The sequence below is a fragment of the Copadichromis virginalis genome, linkage group LG18, assembly GCF_057382275.1.
Source record: "Copadichromis virginalis isolate Kocher_CV1m ecotype Utaka linkage group LG18, C_Virginalis_male_GT1.1, whole genome shotgun sequence".
NCBI classification, from domain to species: domain Eukaryota; kingdom Metazoa; phylum Chordata; class Actinopteri; order Cichliformes; family Cichlidae; genus Copadichromis; species Copadichromis virginalis.
Window position 1 is genome coordinate 32,798,734 of NC_140635.1, and position 18,951 is coordinate 32,817,684.

The 18,951-nt window shown below is 40.0% G+C and overlaps 2 protein-coding genes across 6 annotated transcripts in view; one reads left to right on the forward strand and one right to left on the reverse strand.

The window, feature by feature from the left end:
* Positions 1-8,064, reverse strand: part of LOC146688331 (nucleoprotein TPR-like) — a 37,459-nt gene extending 29,395 nt beyond the window's left edge. For all 5 annotated transcript variants that reach the window (XM_085438942.1, XM_085438941.1, XM_085438940.1 and 2 more), the window contains exons 1-14: positions 7,793-8,064; positions 7,098-7,202; positions 6,321-6,385; positions 4,857-4,947; positions 4,649-4,752; positions 3,875-4,039; positions 3,614-3,706; positions 2,901-2,981; positions 2,714-2,801; positions 2,360-2,497; positions 2,146-2,240; positions 1,522-1,719; positions 1,324-1,431; positions 253-476 (exon numbers count right to left, since the gene is read on the reverse strand). In XM_085438942.1, coding sequence (XP_085295068.1) covers positions 253-476; positions 1,324-1,431; positions 1,522-1,719; positions 2,146-2,240; positions 2,360-2,497; positions 2,714-2,801; positions 2,901-2,981; positions 3,614-3,706; positions 3,875-4,039; positions 4,649-4,752; positions 4,857-4,947; positions 6,321-6,385; positions 7,098-7,202; positions 7,793-7,943 — 1,706 coding nt within the window. In that variant the 5' untranslated portion in view covers positions 7,944-8,064. The remainder of the gene's footprint in view (positions 1-252; positions 477-1,323; positions 1,432-1,521; positions 1,720-2,145; positions 2,241-2,359; positions 2,498-2,713; positions 2,802-2,900; positions 2,982-3,613; positions 3,707-3,874; positions 4,040-4,648; positions 4,753-4,856; positions 4,948-6,320; positions 6,386-7,097; positions 7,203-7,792) is intronic.
* Positions 8,065-8,349: 285 nt separating this feature from the next.
* On the forward strand, positions 8,350-18,800 carry odr4 (odr-4 GPCR localization factor homolog). Its single transcript, XM_085438946.1, has 14 exons — positions 8,350-8,479; positions 8,762-8,865; positions 10,129-10,245; positions 10,412-10,504; positions 12,141-12,247; positions 12,329-12,365; positions 14,077-14,220; positions 14,296-14,391; positions 14,572-14,619; positions 15,068-15,187; positions 15,317-15,431; positions 17,260-17,463; positions 18,380-18,430; positions 18,695-18,800. The coding sequence occupies exons 1-14, from the start codon at positions 8,365-8,367 to the stop codon at positions 18,763-18,765; spliced, it is 1,422 nt and encodes a 473-aa protein (XP_085295072.1). The 5' UTR covers positions 8,350-8,364; the 3' UTR covers positions 18,766-18,800.
* Positions 18,801-18,951: the final 151 nt, after the last annotated feature.

The window sequence follows — 18,951 nt, forward strand, 5'->3', positions numbered from 1 at the left end:
AAATGCTGACTAGTCCTACTATGACTACCACACCAGACATTACAGTCCAATCTTTTGTCATCTCAGTGGCGTGAAGACACAAAACTCCCAATGGTTAGATTGATTTGCTTCTGTACATCCAATTAAAATCACGTCTACTAGTTACTGAAAGTTCAGTGTTAAGACATTTGTGTTACTGCATTGTGGACACAATTGTACACCAATTATAAAAATAAGTAGCAGGGCTAAATATAATAGCCCCATCACATTTACCGTGCTGATGTTACTTGGCTCTGCTGTTTGTCCTTCTCCTCCTCCAGCTCCCTCAGCCTTCCCAGAAGGCTTTGGTTGTGCCTCTGGAGCTCCTCCACACTGCGGAAAGACAGCTGGTGAGGGCTGATCACCTCTGAAGTCCTAGAAATGTCAGCAGAGCTGCCGTCATCCTTGGTCACGTGGTTGCCCCTGGCTTCCTCCAACTCCACCAGAAGACCACACACCTGGAGAGAAATGAATCAGTGCAAGCTCTACTCTGTGTTTGACATTAATAATTTATTATTTCCCCACTCACATGATGGGCATTAAACCTAATCGGATATAACAGCACTAATGAATGAATTTCTTCTGTGTATTGCTCTGAATATCTTAGGCTACGTTCACACTGCAGGCAAAAGTGCATCAAATCTGACTTTTCTGACCCTATGCGACCCATATCCGATCATGGTATGACAGTTTGAACGGCACAAATCCGATATTTTCAAATCCAATGTAGGTCACTTTCGTATGTGGTACTGAATCCGATACATATCTGATATTTTGGAAAGCAACTGCTGTTTGAATGGTCATGTTGCATTAAATCCGTCTTTTACGTCACTGACACAAGACAGACAGCAATTTCAGCGCCGGAGAAGACAGCCTCTCACATCCCAATCCCACCACTCCTGGTTCTGACTCCATGTCCATATATACCTCTGCACGGAGGTAGCAGCCACTGCTGCAAACAAGGCCATTATTACAGCTCTCTTTTTTCTCAGTGTCCTTCTTTCTCTAATTAATTTGTCAAAATTCTGTCGGTTATGACTGTGCCCAAATTGATAGACTGCTGCAACAACACCTACTAGCTCTGTAGCCGCCATTTTTTCTTCCGTAAACAGAGCATGTGTGTGACGTCTTCTCTTGCACATGCAGGCTGCTTTGAGGGCCGTGAACCGTTCACACTAGAGCGCGTTTGCTGTCACATTTTATTTGTAATGTGAACAACCAGACAAAAAAAAAAAAAATCGTATTTGATCAAAAAAATCGGAATTGAGCATTAAGACCTGCAGTGTGAACGTAGCCTTAGCATACCTGAGCAGATGTATCCTCCAAGAGTCTTTCAATCCTCAGTTTCTCTCTCTCCAGGGTATCACAGTGCTGCTTTACCTCCTCTTTCTCTTTTTGCAAACTGTAGATTTCCTAATGGCAAAAAATGAACAATATGCAAGTTTTATGTAACCAAACAAATCAAAAAGTGAATCAATCGGGGTTATAAAACAGCTGCTTTACTGTCCGAGCTTGCTCCAGTTTGTTGCACAGGGAGGCCATGGATCTCTGCATGCTCTCATACTCCTCCCTCTGTTGTTTCAGGACAGGAGCTTTGGATTCGACCTCCTGAACAATCTCATCCAGCACACGGCTCACTCTCCTCGTCTCTTGCTTCTCCAGCTGAAGCTGTGTCTGACACTCAGCATACGCATTATACAGCTAAACACAGAGACAGCAAAAGAAGAATTCTTAACCACAAACGTCTACACTGCTCTCTACACTACAGTAGTACAGATACACTACTGGAAGGACGATTTACAGCACACTTGAAAATATCTAGAAACTTGCAATATATCAGAGTGTCTCAAGTAACAACCGCAATAAACAAATGAATGGTTATTCTTGGTTAAGCCCTCCATTTTTTTTGACGTAACATAGCAAAGCAATACAATGCTCTCTAATGGCCTAAAATTTTGTTCAAAACACTCCTTTGAAAAGCTGCTCCATGATGATGTGGTTTATGGCACCCTTTCTGGATATTCATAATACCAAATAGCCCTTCTACCACATCCCAAAGGTGTTTTATTGGATTCAGACGTAGTGTCTAATTCTCACTGACACCTTGGTAAAATCCTGTGAACTCACATCAAAGAACTTCATGCCAGGTTTAACAATCGCTGCAATGGAGGCTGCTGAAGGGCACATGGCATCCAACTGTTCTTCAGTCATAGAAGGCATGCCTGGAACACAACATGCACATGTAAATAAAGCTGTTATGTGTTTCCAGAGACATTCTCATAAAAGCAGACTTCAGCTTGATAAGCACAGGTAAGACGTGTGTGTGTGTGTGTGTTCTCACAGCAGTGTTTGCCTGCAGCCTTCACTGTAGCATTTTCCAACTCCTTCTCCATTTTCTTGACCTTCTCTTTAAGCTCTTCTTCAAGACGAGTCTTTAGCTCCTCACCCTCTGACACCTTCTTTTCTAGAGCCTTATTGGCTGCAAAGAGAGCAAAATCAACCACACAGAGGTCATCAGTAACACTTTGAATATGGAAAGGTACAGAGCAGGTTAAATATATTAAGAATACACATTTACTACAAAGGCTTTGGGGTTGATGATAGCACTAGTTTTTGTTTGCATTATAAACGAATATTCAGACTTTCATTTAATGACCAGGTGTGCAGAAACAAAACTAAAAACATGGATTTGTACCTTCAAGTGTTTCTTTCACCAGCTTGCTGAGTTCTTCAACAGCTCTGCTCAGTTCTTGAGTCTTTGTCTCCATGTCTGTTGCTGCCCCCTACAGGGAGGAAAAGAATGACTCTTAGAAGAACATGGCACTACAGTATGACAGAAGGTCTTAGTTATTTAAGCAACAACTATCTTAGTGACTTTTCACCTTATAGAGTGAAGACAACTTGACATGAGCATTGAGTTCGTTGCGGTACTTCTCTTCCATGGCGCTCTTCTCATCTTTGACCTGGAAATACATTTAGAAAATAAATGCAATGCATAAAATATGTGTATGCAATCACTGTATCATTAATTAAATTGGCAGATTAAAAAAATGCTGATCAATTGTTTGATCAATAAAACCATTAAACATACTTGAAGAGATCTTTCAATAAATCCTGGAGCACAAAGTTTCGAAGGCAACTAATTAGGGTTTAAGCGCTTTGACACAGCTCACCACTGTCACCATGGAAACACAAAAACTCATAAAGCTTTCCAAGAAGACAGAGTATAGATGACATTTTTATGACTTATCACATATTTATCTATTTTATTTGACTTTGACTCTACTTGATAGCATTTATACATTTTTGCATTTAAGAAAATGTTTTCTCTAAAAACTAAAATTGAATATGACGCATAAAAACACAGGAGTTTTTTGGTGTTTTTTTGGACAAATGAAACAGATGACGGACAAAACAAAAACAATGCAGTTTCTAAAATGGAAACCAATGAACAGTTCATTTTGAAAGACCTTTATTTTTTTCTCTTTTGAATATTTATTATTGCTCATTAAGAAGTCACAAGTATTTCTTGTCCAATTAATCAATTACTAAAATAATCAAATGCTGCAGCCCTACACAAGTGTTTCTGTGTTACCTGTTTCAGTTTGTTGTTGAGGTCTTCAGCTCTTTTATTCTGACTTTCACCGGTTTCCTTCAGAACAGTGAGTTGACTTTCCAGTACAGCCACCTGTGGAAAGGAAATATTGTTAATAAAGACGTTAGCGCTGTAGCTAGAATAGCTAATTAACCCTACATATTCCACAACTAATGCTAATAAAGGAGATTAAAACCAACAGGGAATTTACATTCAGTTTATACAGTACTGAATGTAAATACAGTACTGTATCAATCTTACCTTCTGCTCGCTGCTCTTCAGACTGCTCTGCAGCTCCAGGATCTCTTCGCCTTTCTCTCTGTTGGTGTTCAGCAGTTCCTCAGTTTTGGTCTTTAGCTCTGCAGTCAACCACTCGATCTTCTTCTCAAGCAGCTCCTTCTCCTGCTCCATGCGCTTCTCCCGGTGCTGTAAGATACATTTCCAGTAACACTTCTCTCTTCACGCCACAAAATATTTCCAGAGGAAAAAAATGGCATTTTAAAGGGGGACCAATTATGGTTTTTACTATAAGCTCAAAAATAAATAATTCGCAATCTTTGTTCAACCTGAACAGGCCTCAACACTTCTTGTCTGAAAGAAACAGTTTCATTTTCTATCCCTTTAAGACTGTCCAACTAAAAGGTCACTGTCTTCTAAAAGGCTGTCCCTTGTCTGGCTTCCACAAATAGAACTCAGTGCCAGTAAGCACCTTCTCTGCAGGACTGCAGGCCTTCTCGATTAAGTCAAAAATAATGATTATTGTGATGAGTCATTTTAGCCTCAAGCCCTTGCAAGACGACTCCAAGCCCATCTTGCAAGTGCAGCTGCTGTTCTTGGCAGACTGCAGTTTAAGCAAACATCTGAAACAGAGATTAAAGCAAAGCATCTGTTTGTGTGTAATATTATGCTTCTTACCTGCTTATTGTGTAGTTTATTTGGTGTGTTTAACATAAGGTGAACCTGTTGGGGTGTGTGTGTGTGTGTGTGTGTGTGTGTGTGTGTGTGTGTGTGTGTGTGTGTGTGTGTGTAGCGCACCTGTACAGATGCTGCAGACGACTGTATCTCGTCCAGTTTTAACTGCAGCTCCATCTTCACTTTGTTTGAGTCTGTCAGTTTCTCATTGAGACGTTTCACATCCTCTGCAAAGACAAATCCACAGACCACAAAAAGAAGCGTTAACAGGTTTCCACTGAACCAAACATGCACAATTTATCGAGGTGTATAGCTTCTGTAGTGAACTTACCAGAGACATTCTCCACCTCCTGTGTTCTCTTCTCTAGCAACCGCTCCAGCTCTCTCTTCTCTGCCTCAATCTCATACTTGGTCTTGGTTTGCTGGATCCATACATACGTGCACAAACAGTACTTGAATTATACTACTACACTAAGAGTGTGTAGAAAATTGAAATGTGTAACAATTATCCGGTATCTTCAGCAGACTTCTAAAGGAATTTCTGTGTTAATCTGTGTTAATGATGAGTAAAAGGTCTCTTTTTTATTACTTGAGGTAATGGTTTTTCACTAATTCACACAGGGTCAAAAACATACAGACTCAAACACATGCGTACATCCTCACTAATACTTGGTTAAATGTCTCTTAGCAAGATGCACCTCAAACAGACAATTTTGGTATCCATCAACAAGAGCTTCTGGTATAACTCTGGATGAATATTTCACCACTCTTCTTGGCAGAATTAGTACAGACTCTTCACTCTGGAGGAGTATGCAAAAATTGTGAAAGGAACCCGATACAAGCCAGTAAGTCAGGAAAGCTCACTTGTGACCAATGACAGTGATACTGACGTGAGTTGTTGAGAATATCCTGGTAAGCGCTGCTGTTTTTACACGTGCTAGTTACTCTTAGCCAGTTTTAGTGAAGCTTTATTTGAAGAGGCTCTAACATTGCTGGACTGTGACACTTGGTGACAAAACTCTCACACAATGTAAGAATAAACTGTTTAGTCTGAAAATGCAGAAAAGGAATTATAATTTGCCTCCATATCAGACACCACAGTTCTCTTCTCCAGACCAGTCTCTAGCACATACATAAAACCCAAGGCAACAGTGTCCATCATGAGTACTATATCCAAGATGGAGGGGCACACATGGTAGCTCCTAATAACTAGTGCCTGCTCCTATGCGTTTTTAATAGATCACTTCTGAGTTTATGAGAATGCAGTAATTACTTAGAAGATGTAATTACACACTAATCAATGTATATTTACAAGTACAATAATCCTTTTTTCTGTTAAATAATCTCAAAAGACTATGATGCTACCATTACCAAGCTTAAAGATGTTGATTTTAGAATAGAGTTTATATTTTTGGTGAGTCCACTACAGCATAAAATTCTAGGATATATGCTTCAGTGGGAAATCCCTCAGACCTCACCTCCCTAGAAATGTAACTATACGTCAAGTCAGCACAGCCCATGACTACTGTGATTGGCCTGTTCTGTACCATCGATTCCTCCTGTGCATTTCTGGCTATTTTTTCACTGCAGTTTATCAATTTATCAGTAACAGATTAACAATCATTGTCTACTAGCAGCAACCAACCAACCCACCCAGTGACATCATGCTATGTACTCGCACAACATGGCAGTAAACACTAACCATGTTCAAAGATTTAGCTAGGTGTAGCACCGATAAATGAAGCATAATTGTATCAACACAGCTTTTAAGTTATGTCAATATAAAGCCTGTTACCTGTTGCGATGGTTTATCTTCGGTGCTCTCTCCTTCTATTCCCTTTAGAGCGCTCAACTCTTCATCTGAAGAGAGAAACATTACAACCCATGGCATCACGAGATCCAGAAAAACAGTGCTAGACTACACTAAAACCTCATGATTCATTTAAAAATAGTCTCTGGTAAAGCATAAAAAGACTGTACAATGAATTACACTAGATTTCTTTTAATAACCCTCACACCCAAATCAGGTGCCATTGGCAGCTGTAACCTCTGAAATGTCTAACTGAGAGTGTCTTTGCAGAAACATTTCAGCCAGTGTTATAAACTAAATAGGCCTTGTTTAGGCCTATAATATAGAACACCAACAAGGATGGTCATCTATAACAGCAGAATATCAGCATTGGCTAAAACCAATATCACTTGTTATCAGCCTTATAATACTGTGCAAACGTTTCAAGCCACCCCTCGGTTATTTATTTTTTTCTAGGAAAAATGGGAAATTTAAGTGAATAAAAACAAAATATTGTTAAAACTGTTCAGTTACTAAAGATCTATTTGATCTGAAACAACAAAATTTTTTTTAAAAAGAAACTAAACAAATGGAATAACATATCAGCATCTGATTTCAACCTACATTTTTTTATAATCCTGTTTTCCCAGAATTTCACAATCAGTGCATCATTAAACATCAATGTATTTTTTTTTTTCAAAGTGGACTGTACAATTAAGTTCTGTGCTGATATAGACAACATGTAGAATAAAGACACCGGCTGATATGCATATGATGACTTACTGAGCTTTTTATTTTCCTCCTTGAGGGTCTGCAGATCTTTGGTAGCAGACAAGATCTGTTCCTGACTCTCCGCCAATCTCTTCTCCATGTCAAAGTACTGTTGCTCTATATGGGGCAACAGTCAACAGGAACACAGGTGTACACAAGAAATATACACTTTAGTACTTGTCCGGTCACAAACACAGAGATCTGCAATGCTGATTATTATTTATTTATATATATATATATATATATATATATATATATATATACACACATAATATTTACATATATATTAACTTATAATTTGACAAAATCCCTTTTTCAGTACTGATAAAAGGTAGTGCCAACTCTATTCGAATTTACAGTAACATTGTGTGCATTTGGTTAATGGCGACAGCATAAAAACACAGGCTGGTACAAGATGTTTTTCAATAATTTGGGAACTGTTTTTTATTTCAACACACTACACATCACTACTTAATAATAAAATAACTTCAACAACTGGACAGATCTCCCTTCCGCCAAAATTAGCCTTAGCTTGATAGCGCAGCTAACGTTAGCGTGCAGGAGTAAGGGTAGCGAAACACATACAACATGTTTTATACCCAAACAGAGTGAGTACTCTAAATACTAGAATACTGGAATCTAGCAAGCAACAAAAGCAAGTTAAACGCCAAATAGCTAACCAATACGGACTTGTTCTAGGTACCCACCGCTGTCTGCTTTGAATCGCTCATGTTGAGTCTGGAGCACCTCGTTAGCATTCTGCAGCTCCGTTACAAACTTCTCCAACTTGTTCTGGATGCCTTTCGGGAGCTTATTCAGCTCCGTCCGCTCCAGAGCCTGAAGCAGGACGACCGCCATCGCTACCTACTCGTCCCGAAGAATAACGGTAAACTCTTGTAAAATAATCTTAATCTGTGCACCGTCTACAACCAAACTAACAACTAAAAAATGTCAAATTAGACGCGTACACAGGCAGGAAGTTTGCTTCATACTTTCAAAGTAAGGTAATGAAGTTAGACGAGGTAAATGAAAACTACTTATTAAAGCTGAGATGCGATGAATCGATATACGCTCTTCGAATATAAAAGTTAAATTGTTAATTTAATGTATATGGGCAGCTACAATGTATTTATCTGGTCTTGCCTCCAAGCCTACTTGGCTCTTATTGCAGCAAATTTTATTTTGAAGAAAAACTCTCAGCGCTAGTTTGCTTTGGTATGCTGACCATTTCCATCCCGAGTCACCTATTACGACACAGACGTGCGACGGAAATCTGTCAATGCATTTTTATTTTTTTTTTTGGTCTGCTGACGAACCATTAGACCTGTCAAAATTGCCTGCTTTTTTGGTTGAGGTTTTAGCAACTGTTTTACTTCTTTTGAATATTTTCCATGGTACGTGGAAGCTTATGACGTCCACGCTGTATTTTATAGTGAACCTGAACTGTTATTTTAATGAAATGTAGCTAAAATATGAGCTAGCTAAAGTTAGAGGGGCAAACAGCTGTAAATAATCAATGAGCGACTGCATATTTACTGCTTTTAATTCAACCGTATTTATAGATTAGAAACACTCACTTGTTGTAGTGCTCCACATCTCTTTTCCGTGAACTGTTTATTTACAGAAGCTCTTGGATAAAGTGCAATGTTTTTATCACCTCTTCATTTCCCTGTCAGAAATAATGGGTCGTGGATATATAGTCCAAGATGATGTGGAGGGATATCTGTCGAAACTCTGTGAACAAAAGGCAGACCCAGTCACAGGACTGCTAATTGGACAGGTACCTGTGTATACTAACATCTGTCGTGTATTAGGCCATGTGTAAAAACAGAACTTTGCATTCATTATACCAATTTTTTTTATATGCAAAGAGTGTGTCTAGCGGTGGCATATGTAAAATATGTTCAAGATATTGAATCAGGGCTACAACCAAAGTCCTTTTTAGAAGCAAGCAACAGTCACAAATACTTTGTCCATATAATATCAGAAAATAGTTGAAAAATACTAAAATCCTTTCAGGATGGAGTCCAGAGTTACTCAGTTTTATGTGAGCTGTGAAATGGTGAAAACGATTCTATGTTCTAAAAGATTAGATGGAAATTAATTAAATGCACTACATATAGTACTGTGCAGAAATATTCTGCCACCCCCATTTTCTATGTTTTATTTCCAAAGATCCAAACATTCTTGTCATTTTTTATCATGGTCTTGAGCTGCAGTTCTTCAGACTTTCTGAAGGTCTGTCTATTGCAGTATAGTCTCTGTATGTGACCATTTTCAGAGCAATGTTTCCAAGAACTGGACCGAAAATCCATGGCAGCAGGTCTTATGGAGTGATGAATCCAAATTTGAAATCTTTGGTTCAAATTGTCAATATGTATTCAGACAGTCAGGAAAGTGGTGCAGCAACAATTGTCTACAGCCACCTGTAAAACATTGACGGAGCCTCTGTTATGGTTTGCTTCTGCATTGCAGTCAGTAATGTTGCACTCTCACTAAAGTGCTTGCTCATAGGGGTCATATGATTGTTGGGGTTTTCTCTGTATTATTGTAGGGTCTTTACCTTGCAATATAAATTGCCTCAAGGCATTTTTTTTTTGTGATTTGGCCCTATATAAATAAAATTTAATTTAATCATCTTGACAAAGAAAAAAACAAAATGCAGAAAGTCAAGAGAACAGTTCATGAAGACTGCATAAAGAAATTACTAGAAAGCTGCCTAACACAGAGTTCATGCTGTGTTGAAGAATAAAGGTGGTCATGCTGAATATTGACTTTCAAGCTAGTTGGAATTATAACTGAGTTTTAGCCTGTATACTGTATTTCCATGTATATTTGCACGTTTTCATAAATCACTGGACCTATTTCCAATTTTTCTGGCAAAATCTAAAGAAACAAAGAGTGGCTAAAGACTTTTGCACAGTACTGTACACATGCTTTAAAATTAATACGCGAGCACCATATGTCACAATACGATAGGACATCAACATGCTGTGTGTGGAGTGAAGAGAGATTAATCAATATTACTGACTAAATATTTCAGAGCTCAACGCAAAGGGATTTTGTTGTCATGGCAATTCGGACCCCCCAAAAGGAGGAGTCTGCTGCAGCAGCTAGAAACTCTGTGGACAAGGAGTGGGTCACCGAGCATGCTCGACAGGTAGTTAAAGAGGGCCATGCCTCTCTTCCAGCACAAACTGATTTGATTTCAGCATGTATTATGCTCATGTATTAAATGAGGAGTGGAATGTGCTTTGAAATGAGCTGTGCACCTAGGTAGACAGACTTGCACACTGCTAGGGTTCATGTTTGCTATTGATTTCCAGGTGTCCAGGATGCTGCCCGGAGGCCTCTCTGTAGTGGGAGTCTTCATCATCACTGATGCAGATGCCAAGGACGCACTAACTACACTCCGACAGGTGAGAGTCATGTTGACACTGTTTCCAGCAAAATCATTTTGAAATTCTTGTAATGTGCTATAGCTTGTAGTGTGAAGTTTAATCGAAAATCAACTTAAGTGATTAGAAACGAGGTCTCAAACCTGCAGCTCTAGAGCCACATTTAGCTTTTTTGCCCATAATCCAGTTACTCTCTGTGGCTTTGACCTAAAATTAATATATCAAAATGAGCATTGTAAATTTTTTTACAATTTACGTCTTTTTTTTTTATCATTGTTTTAAGTGATTCTAAAAAATGTGCAGCCTATATGTCAAATTTAAAATAAAATGTTTTAATATGTCTGTCACCTGGTGCTTTATGCTTTCACTCTTGCTAAGCTCCAGTAGTGGTGACTTCCATGAAGGTTAACACATAAGTGGCTGCACATAAATAGATAGTTCCACCAGCTGTGAATTCCAAAGCTTAAAAAAAAGAAAAATCATGGAGAAAATTCGACAATTTAAGTGCAGGAAACTTGCCTCCAAACCTCCAGTACTTGGCCTGATGTGAAAAAGTAATTGCACATAAACCTAATACCTGGATGTGCTACGTGTGGCAGCAAGAACTGGTATGTTTTTCGGAACATTATCATAACAAGTGATCTCGAGCTTCAGCGTACTGACTGATGGGAAGACGTTCTCCTTCAGGAGTTTCTGGTAGAGAACGGAATTCATAGTTCCATCAATTATGGCAAGTTTTCTAAGTACTGAAGCAGCAAAGTAGCTCAAAACCATCACACTACCACCACCAAGTTTGACTGTTGGTGAGATTTTCTTTTCATGAAATGCTGTTAGTTTTATGCCAGATGTAACGGGAATCAAACCTTACCAAAAACCTGAGTTTTGTTTTTTTCTCATTAGGCTACAAAATATTTTTTCAAAAGTCTTGGACATTTTCAAGATGTTTTTTGGAAATGTGAGGCAAGCCTTTGTGTTCTTTCTGGTCATAGATTTTGCCTTGCCATTCTCCCATGGATGCATTTTTTTTACCAGTTTTGTCTTAGGGTTGAATGGATAATAATCACTATAAGTCTTTACAGTTCAGCACAGATTTGTTAAAAAATGCTTTATTTAATATTAAAATTTGCTAACAGGGTTAGCTTAGCTTGTTCAGATGGAAGACATCATGTGACTTTCATGTGGTTCAAGACTAAACACAAAGTGTGTGAAGAGCTAATTCAGTTTGATGGTGGAAATATTGTTGGAGCATGATTTTGTTCTTTATATAGCTATAAAAGAAATAAAAATAATTCAGAGATTTATTAGAAACTTTCTCACAAAAACACTACCATCAGTGATCATCTCAACTTTTTTTTTTTTTTTTTTACCAAAATGCAAACTTCCTTTTAGCTGATGTTGTTGAACTAATTAAAGCTCTAAACCCAGTCAAGTATATCTTAAATAACATTGATGACAAAGGTTTGCCTGAAAACCCTACAACTCCATAAGGAGCTTGCTTAACTTAACTTTAATACACTGGAAACAGTCTTTCAATTTGTCTTTGACATTTGCACTTCAGTGCTAGAATAATCCCCAACTCCAAAAGGAGTTAAATTAAATGTAACCACAGAAAAGTAAAAAATTGGTAACATCATGCAGCGTGTGTGTGTGTGTCTAGCTGCTGTTTGCAGTGGAAAATCTGATCTCCTCTGAGCACCTGTGGGACCCTGCAGATGATGATGTCACAGACTGTGTCACGCTGCACATCAATCCCAAAACCAGAAAGTATCCTTTTCATCAGCTTTGCCTTTGGCTCAGGTAGCTACCATACAGTGTTTGTGGATGTTCTTTAACCCAGTGGACTAGAACTGTCTGTAGAACCTTTGACATCAAAGACCCCAAGGTCAGTTTGCATCTCTCATGTCTTACAGAAAAGCAGCTTCTATCTGCACAGCTCTAAAATATTACTCAAATGTGTACTGCCTTTTAAAAAAACATTCTTTGCTTTTCCCAAAACATGTAATCTCACAGTTTTGGAACACTATTTCAGTATGGTGTTATAAGTCTTATTCACTGAACAAGGAAATCTATTATGTTCTGACTTCACAAACACAGTGGTAAAGTCCTTCCACGTTACATTTATCAGGGGTTGTGAATTAAACCTTTTAAAGTGAGATGTAGGCCACAAGGTTAACAGTCTTGATATACACTCAACAAAAATATAAACGCAACACCTTTGTTACTGCTCCCATTTCCCATGGGATGGACGTAGAGACCTAAAATTCATTCCAGATACACAATATAACCATCCCTCCCAAACAGTGGTCACAAGTCAGTCCAAATGTGTGGTAGTGGGCACATCTGCTATATTGAGATAATCCATCCCACCTCACAGGTGTGCCACATCAGGATGCTGATCTGACATCATGAGTAGTGCACAGGTGTACCTCAGACTGCCCACAACAAAAGGCCACCCTGGAATGTGCAGTTTTTTGCGCTATTGGGGGTCTGGGGACCCAGAACCGGTCAGTATCTGGTGTGACCACCATTTGCCTCATGCAGTGCAACACATCGTCGCATGGAGTCTATCAGATTGTCAATTGTGGCCTGTGGAATGTTGGTCCGCTCCACTTCAATGGCTGTGCGAGGTTGTTGGATATTCGTGGGAACTGGTACACGCTGTCGTATACGCCGGTCAAGCACATCCCGAACATGCTCAATGGGTGACATGTCCGGTGAGTATGCTGGCCATGCAAGAACTGGGACATTCTCAGCTGCCATCTGCCCTGAACAATGTGAACCATGATTCATCCGTGAAGCGCACACCTCTCCAACGTGCCATCGAATGTGAGCATTTGCCCACACAAGTCTGTTACGGCGACGAGCTGGAGTCAGGTCAAGACCCCGATGAGGACGACGGGCATGCAGTTGAGCGTCCCTGAGACGGTTTCTGACAGTTTGTGCAGAAATTGTTTGGTTGTGCAAACCAATTGTTCCAGCAGCTGTCTGGGTGGCTGGTCTCAGACGATCTTGGAGGTGAACCTGCTGGATGTGGAGGTCCTGGGCTGGTGTGGTTACACGAGGTCTGCGGTTGTGAGGCCGGTTGGATGTGCTGCCATATTCTCTGAAATGCCTGTGGAGACGGCTTATGGTTGAGAAATGAACATTCAATGCACGGGCGACAGATCTGGTTGACATTCCTGCTGTCAGCATGCCAATTGCACGCTCCCTCATTGCTTGTGGCATCTGTGGCATTTTGCTGTGAGACAAAACTGCACATTCCAGGGTGGCCTTTTGTTGTGGGCAGTCTGAGGTACACCTGTGCACTACTCATGATGTCAGATCAGCATCCTGATGTGGCACACCTGTGAGGTGGGATGGATTATCTCAATATAGCAGATGTGCCCACTACCACACATTTGGACTGATTTGTGACCACTGTTTGGGAGGGATGGTTATATTGTGTATCTGGAATGAATTTTAGGTCTCTACGTCCATCCCATGGGGAATGGGAGCAGTAACAAAGGTGTTGCGTTTATATTTTTGTTGAGTGTATGTTGTGCTGTTCTCTTTCATACAATGCTGCTGTTGTTGTTGTTTATATGTTTTCCCAGAGTGTGGCTAAGCCTGCAGATTGGAAGTACCAGTCGGGTTTGTGCTCCTCCTGGGCCACCGTGTCATGCAGTCTAAATGTAGACATGCTGCTACCACTACCAAACAACAGAACCAGCACAGGAAATATGGAGGAATGCCTTAAGGTTGGAACACACACTTGTGCATGAGACCTTTTTTTTTCTTCATGGGAACAGTTCTGACTTGGTTTTCTGTTTCAGGAAGGACTGAAAGCGTGGGCACACCAGATTGAGAGCGGACTGTGTCTGATTGATGGAAAAAGGCTACCCGAGGACTCGGAGCTCACAGTGGGACAGGTTGTTTATGATACTTGAATGAATGAATAAATGCTTGATTGCTGGTTTAGGATCGATTATTTGCACACTTTTATGCGCAAATCAATTCCAACATAGACTGCTGTGGCTTGATGATAAATAACAAGTGATTTTTTGTTGAAAGGCAGCAATAAAATTCTGACATCCAGTGTTTTTCTCTAGAGGAGGAATGTGAGACAGACATACACAGCTCAGCTGCTCATCACAACGGTAAGAGACGCACTTTTCTACTCTAATTAAGCACTTAAAACACTGTTTTTTTTACTGCAAGCTTCATTCACCCAAGCACACACACATTCATACCCCCATTTTTCTGTACCTAAACTCCATATCTAACATTTGCACATACACTCACATTCCGATGGATCCATAGGTGGAAACTTCAGTAGGTTTCCACCTATGGATCCAGTAGCTTAAGTATCTTGCCCAATGGTACTTTGACATGTAGATTGCTGTAGCACGTAATTGAACCACAGACCTTGTGATTGGTAGATGACACGTCACACAAGTAGTGGCAGTGAAGCCATAAATGGACACATGTGCTTGTGTTTGGTACATTTCTGTTAAAATTATACATATTTGCTGGAGTAAAGCTAAGTCAAGTTTTGAGAAGTTTGTGCATGACCATGAAATAAAATTTTGTCTTCCTTTGTGTTAGGAAAACAAGAGGTTAACAGATGTGATTGAGCAGTGTGGCGGCAGCGTGTCAGTAACAGGAGCAATCCACAGCAGAGCTTATCTACACAGCAACAAGCCAAAGGCCAGACTGGCAGAGAAGGTAATTCTTTAACATAAGGGTCGTTACAGATAAAAGATATGAAGTTCAACATCTGAGAAAAAGAATGACCCACAAATGAAATGAAAACAGAATTTATTATTTTCTCACGGAAACCTCTCTTGCGGACAGCTGCTGAAGAGGGATGTGGTTTCTACGGTGGCCACGAGAGTTCAAATGATGCTGGAGGAGCTGCTGGCATCAGACCAGGAGAGCAAGGGCAGCTGCAGAGACAAACAACAGAAAGGTGCAGACACAGTATGCTCCACCAATCAGTTGCTTACAGCTGTACATAGATAAGTTCAGGGTCATGGGTGGGTTTACTGCCAGCCAATGAACACATAGAGGCAGGATTTGAACACAGATAAGACCTGACCTCAACAGTACAAGGTGAGCAATTAGTAATGGATGGCACACGCTATTGTTAATCCCAAACACCAATTTCATAGTTGGTCTGGTATGAACACAGTGTATCCACATGTATACATGTGGCCAGTGCTTCTCACAAGAATGACACTGCTTGTGTATTGTTAAGGGGGATCCAGACCTGTTAATCCATGTAAGTCTATGGAGATGAAACAGCTAAAATGATCATAACTCACTGAATGTTAAAGCAGTTTAGTTCAAATAGTACAAATGCTACAACTACAGCCCCAATTCCAAAAAGGTCAAGACATAAAAAGCATCAAATGTTTAAACTGTGAAAATGTAGCATTTTAAAATGTATCAAAGCACTGAGTGGGATGGCAGCAACACATCTCAAAAAAGTTAGAACAGGGCCATGTTTACCACTGTTTTCTCCCCAGTCATCTTTCAACAATACTATAAACATCTAGGAACTGAGGAGGCCGGTGGAGTGAATGAATAGTGGAATTGTAAAGCGCTTTGAGGGTCTCGAAAAGCGCTGCATAAATGCAATCCATTATTAGTATTAGTATTATCTTTCTCCCACAATTCTTTAAATGAGTAAGGAGGAGGAATAAGGAGTAATAAGAAAAATGTTGTCTGTCTACACCTGATCACTTGATGGTGACATCTTCAAAGCAAGCCTCCTCCGGGGTGCGGGAGCCCCTCGGGGCTCCGGCCTCTGGGCCTGCGGCTCGGTTCACTCTGGCACAGCTGGCTGCCGGCAGAGCAGCCAGCTGAGAGCGGGCACGCCGGTGCAGCCCCCTCTAGCTTCTGCTCGGTGGCTACTGGGTGACGCCTCGTCTGGGGATCCTCAGCCCTTCCCATGAGGGTGGCACGGATGCCTCCTTGGTCCTCCTTGGGCTCTCGCACTCTGAGGCCTCTGGATGTCTGGGGCCTGGATCTCCTCCATGCCTGCTTCATGCCCTGGGGGACGGGGCTATGGCTCTCTACATCCTCTTGCAGACCATTACATGTGGAAACCATTTGAATACAAGCGCGCTGATCCACATAGGTGTGCACATGGGTGTTCACTGTTCGTAGACTTAAATTACACCCTTCTTGGCTGCTACTTCAAAGCACATTGTGCGCTGTCTGTCCTGCGTGCTGCACAACAACACTGAATATTTAGTATTTACTGCTGTTTACACTTAGCTAGATTAATGCGATGGTGTTGTGTTTAGTATGTTGCTTTGGTTTTTTTTGCTTGTTTTCTATTCTTCTTCTCTCAACAGGTGATCCAGGAGATTTTTTTTTTCTCCCCCCCTTTCTCACTGTCCCTCTCCCCTTCTGTTTTTCTTTTCCTTCCTCTTTCTTTCTCCCTTTCCTATCCCTCACTCATGTCTGTCCCATCTGTAACATCTGAAAATAAAATATAATAAACAATAAAAACAAAGGTCGATCAAATGGACCAATACGGCAATGCCACGATGATCCATTTGGCAAAATAAATCCACTGGGTATCCTTGTTGGTCTTCAGACAACAATTCTGATGGCTAAAGAACCAAATGGGACAGGCAAAAAAAAAAAAAAAGAATGAATGAATGAAAGTTAGAAGTGAATAACCTTACTGTCGTGTCTTAATAGATGAGCACCATTAGAAGAGATGTTAAAATCAACGACCTCTCAATATTAGTTACTGTACCTGCGCTTCTCTGTCTGTCCTTCAGAGCTGTTCTGCCTCCCCCATCGTATCTTTTGTCCACTAAAAGTCAGCGGGCCACTCTGTGTGTGTGACTACCAGTTCAGTGATGAGGGTTTATCTGAGGTGACTGAGCGGTTGAAGGAGATGCTGGACATTGATGCAGCTGAGGAAGACTTGGATACCAGACAGGAAATGACTTTTGAAATCACAGGGTGTGATATTACACCAGGTGGGCACAGAGTTTGTGTTTGTAAAGTAGTATTTTCACACCAAAACCTAATTTCTAGTTTGGGTATCAGTTTTCACTTTCTCCTTTTGTTGTCACGGTATTGTTTAAATGGTAAATGGACACATTTTTTTATATAGCGCTTTTCTACTCACCTGGAGCACAAAAAAACACTACAACATGCGTCATTCACCCATTCATACAAGCACTTTTTATCCCTATGCTTAAGTGCTTTCTATCTGACACACACACACATCAGGATCGAACCACCAACCTTCTGATTACTAGATGACCTGCTCCACCTACCTCCAGACCAAATCTTAGTGCCATTACTATATGAATGCAAAATATGTAATTGTGACGTGCTGCTGCAGAGAACACGTGCCAAACTGCAGATGTGAGGTCAGATGTATATTAAAACAAATTAAAAACCATCGTAGCTCATCCATCTAATGGATGGGTATAAAAAAAGTTCACTTCAATGGAATTTCCTGGGTTGGGAAAATCTCAGTATCCCATCTCTGTCATCATTTGGTGATAGAGTCAGCAACCTCCTCAAAGCCTCAGCCTCAGTAATACAACAATTAATGTTTATTTTTGTTGTTAACAGTGGTGCGATGATAACTATCAGTTTACAGTTTATATTAATAATGATGTCTGTTGAAAATTCCCATCACAAAGTTAAACTGAAACAACAAATAATTAACAAGTTACTTAATGAAATCATCCTGACTTCACAAACTTACTCCCTAGCTGCAACATTTTATGACACTAACAAATTCTAACCGTTAAATCAAGTGAACATCTGTATGTGCACACTGATGGTACTTTAGTTACGCCATTTTCACAATAATCAAGCAGGAGTTGGTGATGAGGGATGTTAACCTAGCTGATCCAAATGTGTGTTGTATGTTTTCAGAGCCCACTCAAGAAAAAGTCGAGGCGCCAGAGCACAAGAAAAACTACATTGGTAAAGACCTCTCATCTACATTTAATAAATTGTGTTAGCAAGACGAATGCTACATTTGCTTATTATTTTTTTTTGTATCATCCAATCGTCTTCTGTTAGGGCTCAGTATTCAAATAACTAAAGTCTATTGTGTAGTGCTTTGATAATGATTAACTATCGGAAAAGAAAAAAGAAAAAAATATATATATATATATATTTATTTTTTTTTAAAGGACATGCATGCTTGTGTACTCTGTCCTGACTGTCCTCCTTTTTGTTGTTTAGGTGTTGCCATGGCTACAGCTGTTGCCTTACTTGCTACTGCCGCCTCGATGCTGTATCTCAATGACATTTGAGGAAAATGAAATAAAGAAATAGTGTTTTGTTTTGATCTTTTCTGCCAAGTGGATCTTGGTTGAATCAGAAGATAACAAATAGGGCTGACTACAGTTATTTAAAAAATAAAAAATCCCCAACTGAAAATAGCGTCCTGGGGATTTAAGCTATCTGTACAATGCTACAGTAGACACACAACCACCTTC

Excerpts from the sequence above, each read along its gene's own strand:
- odr4 (XM_085438946.1), top strand. The coding sequence starts at position 8,365 with ATGCATTTTTATTTTTTTTTTTGGTCTGCTGACGAACCATTAGACCTG. Across the intron at positions 10,246-10,411 it reads TCACCGAGCATGCTCGACAG|GTGTCCAGGATGCTGCCCGG; the intron begins GTAGTTAAAGAG and ends ATTGATTTCCAG. Across the intron at positions 12,248-12,328 it reads ATCAATCCCAAAACCAGAAA|AACTGTCTGTAGAACCTTTG; the intron begins GTATCCTTTTCA and ends CCAGTGGACTAG.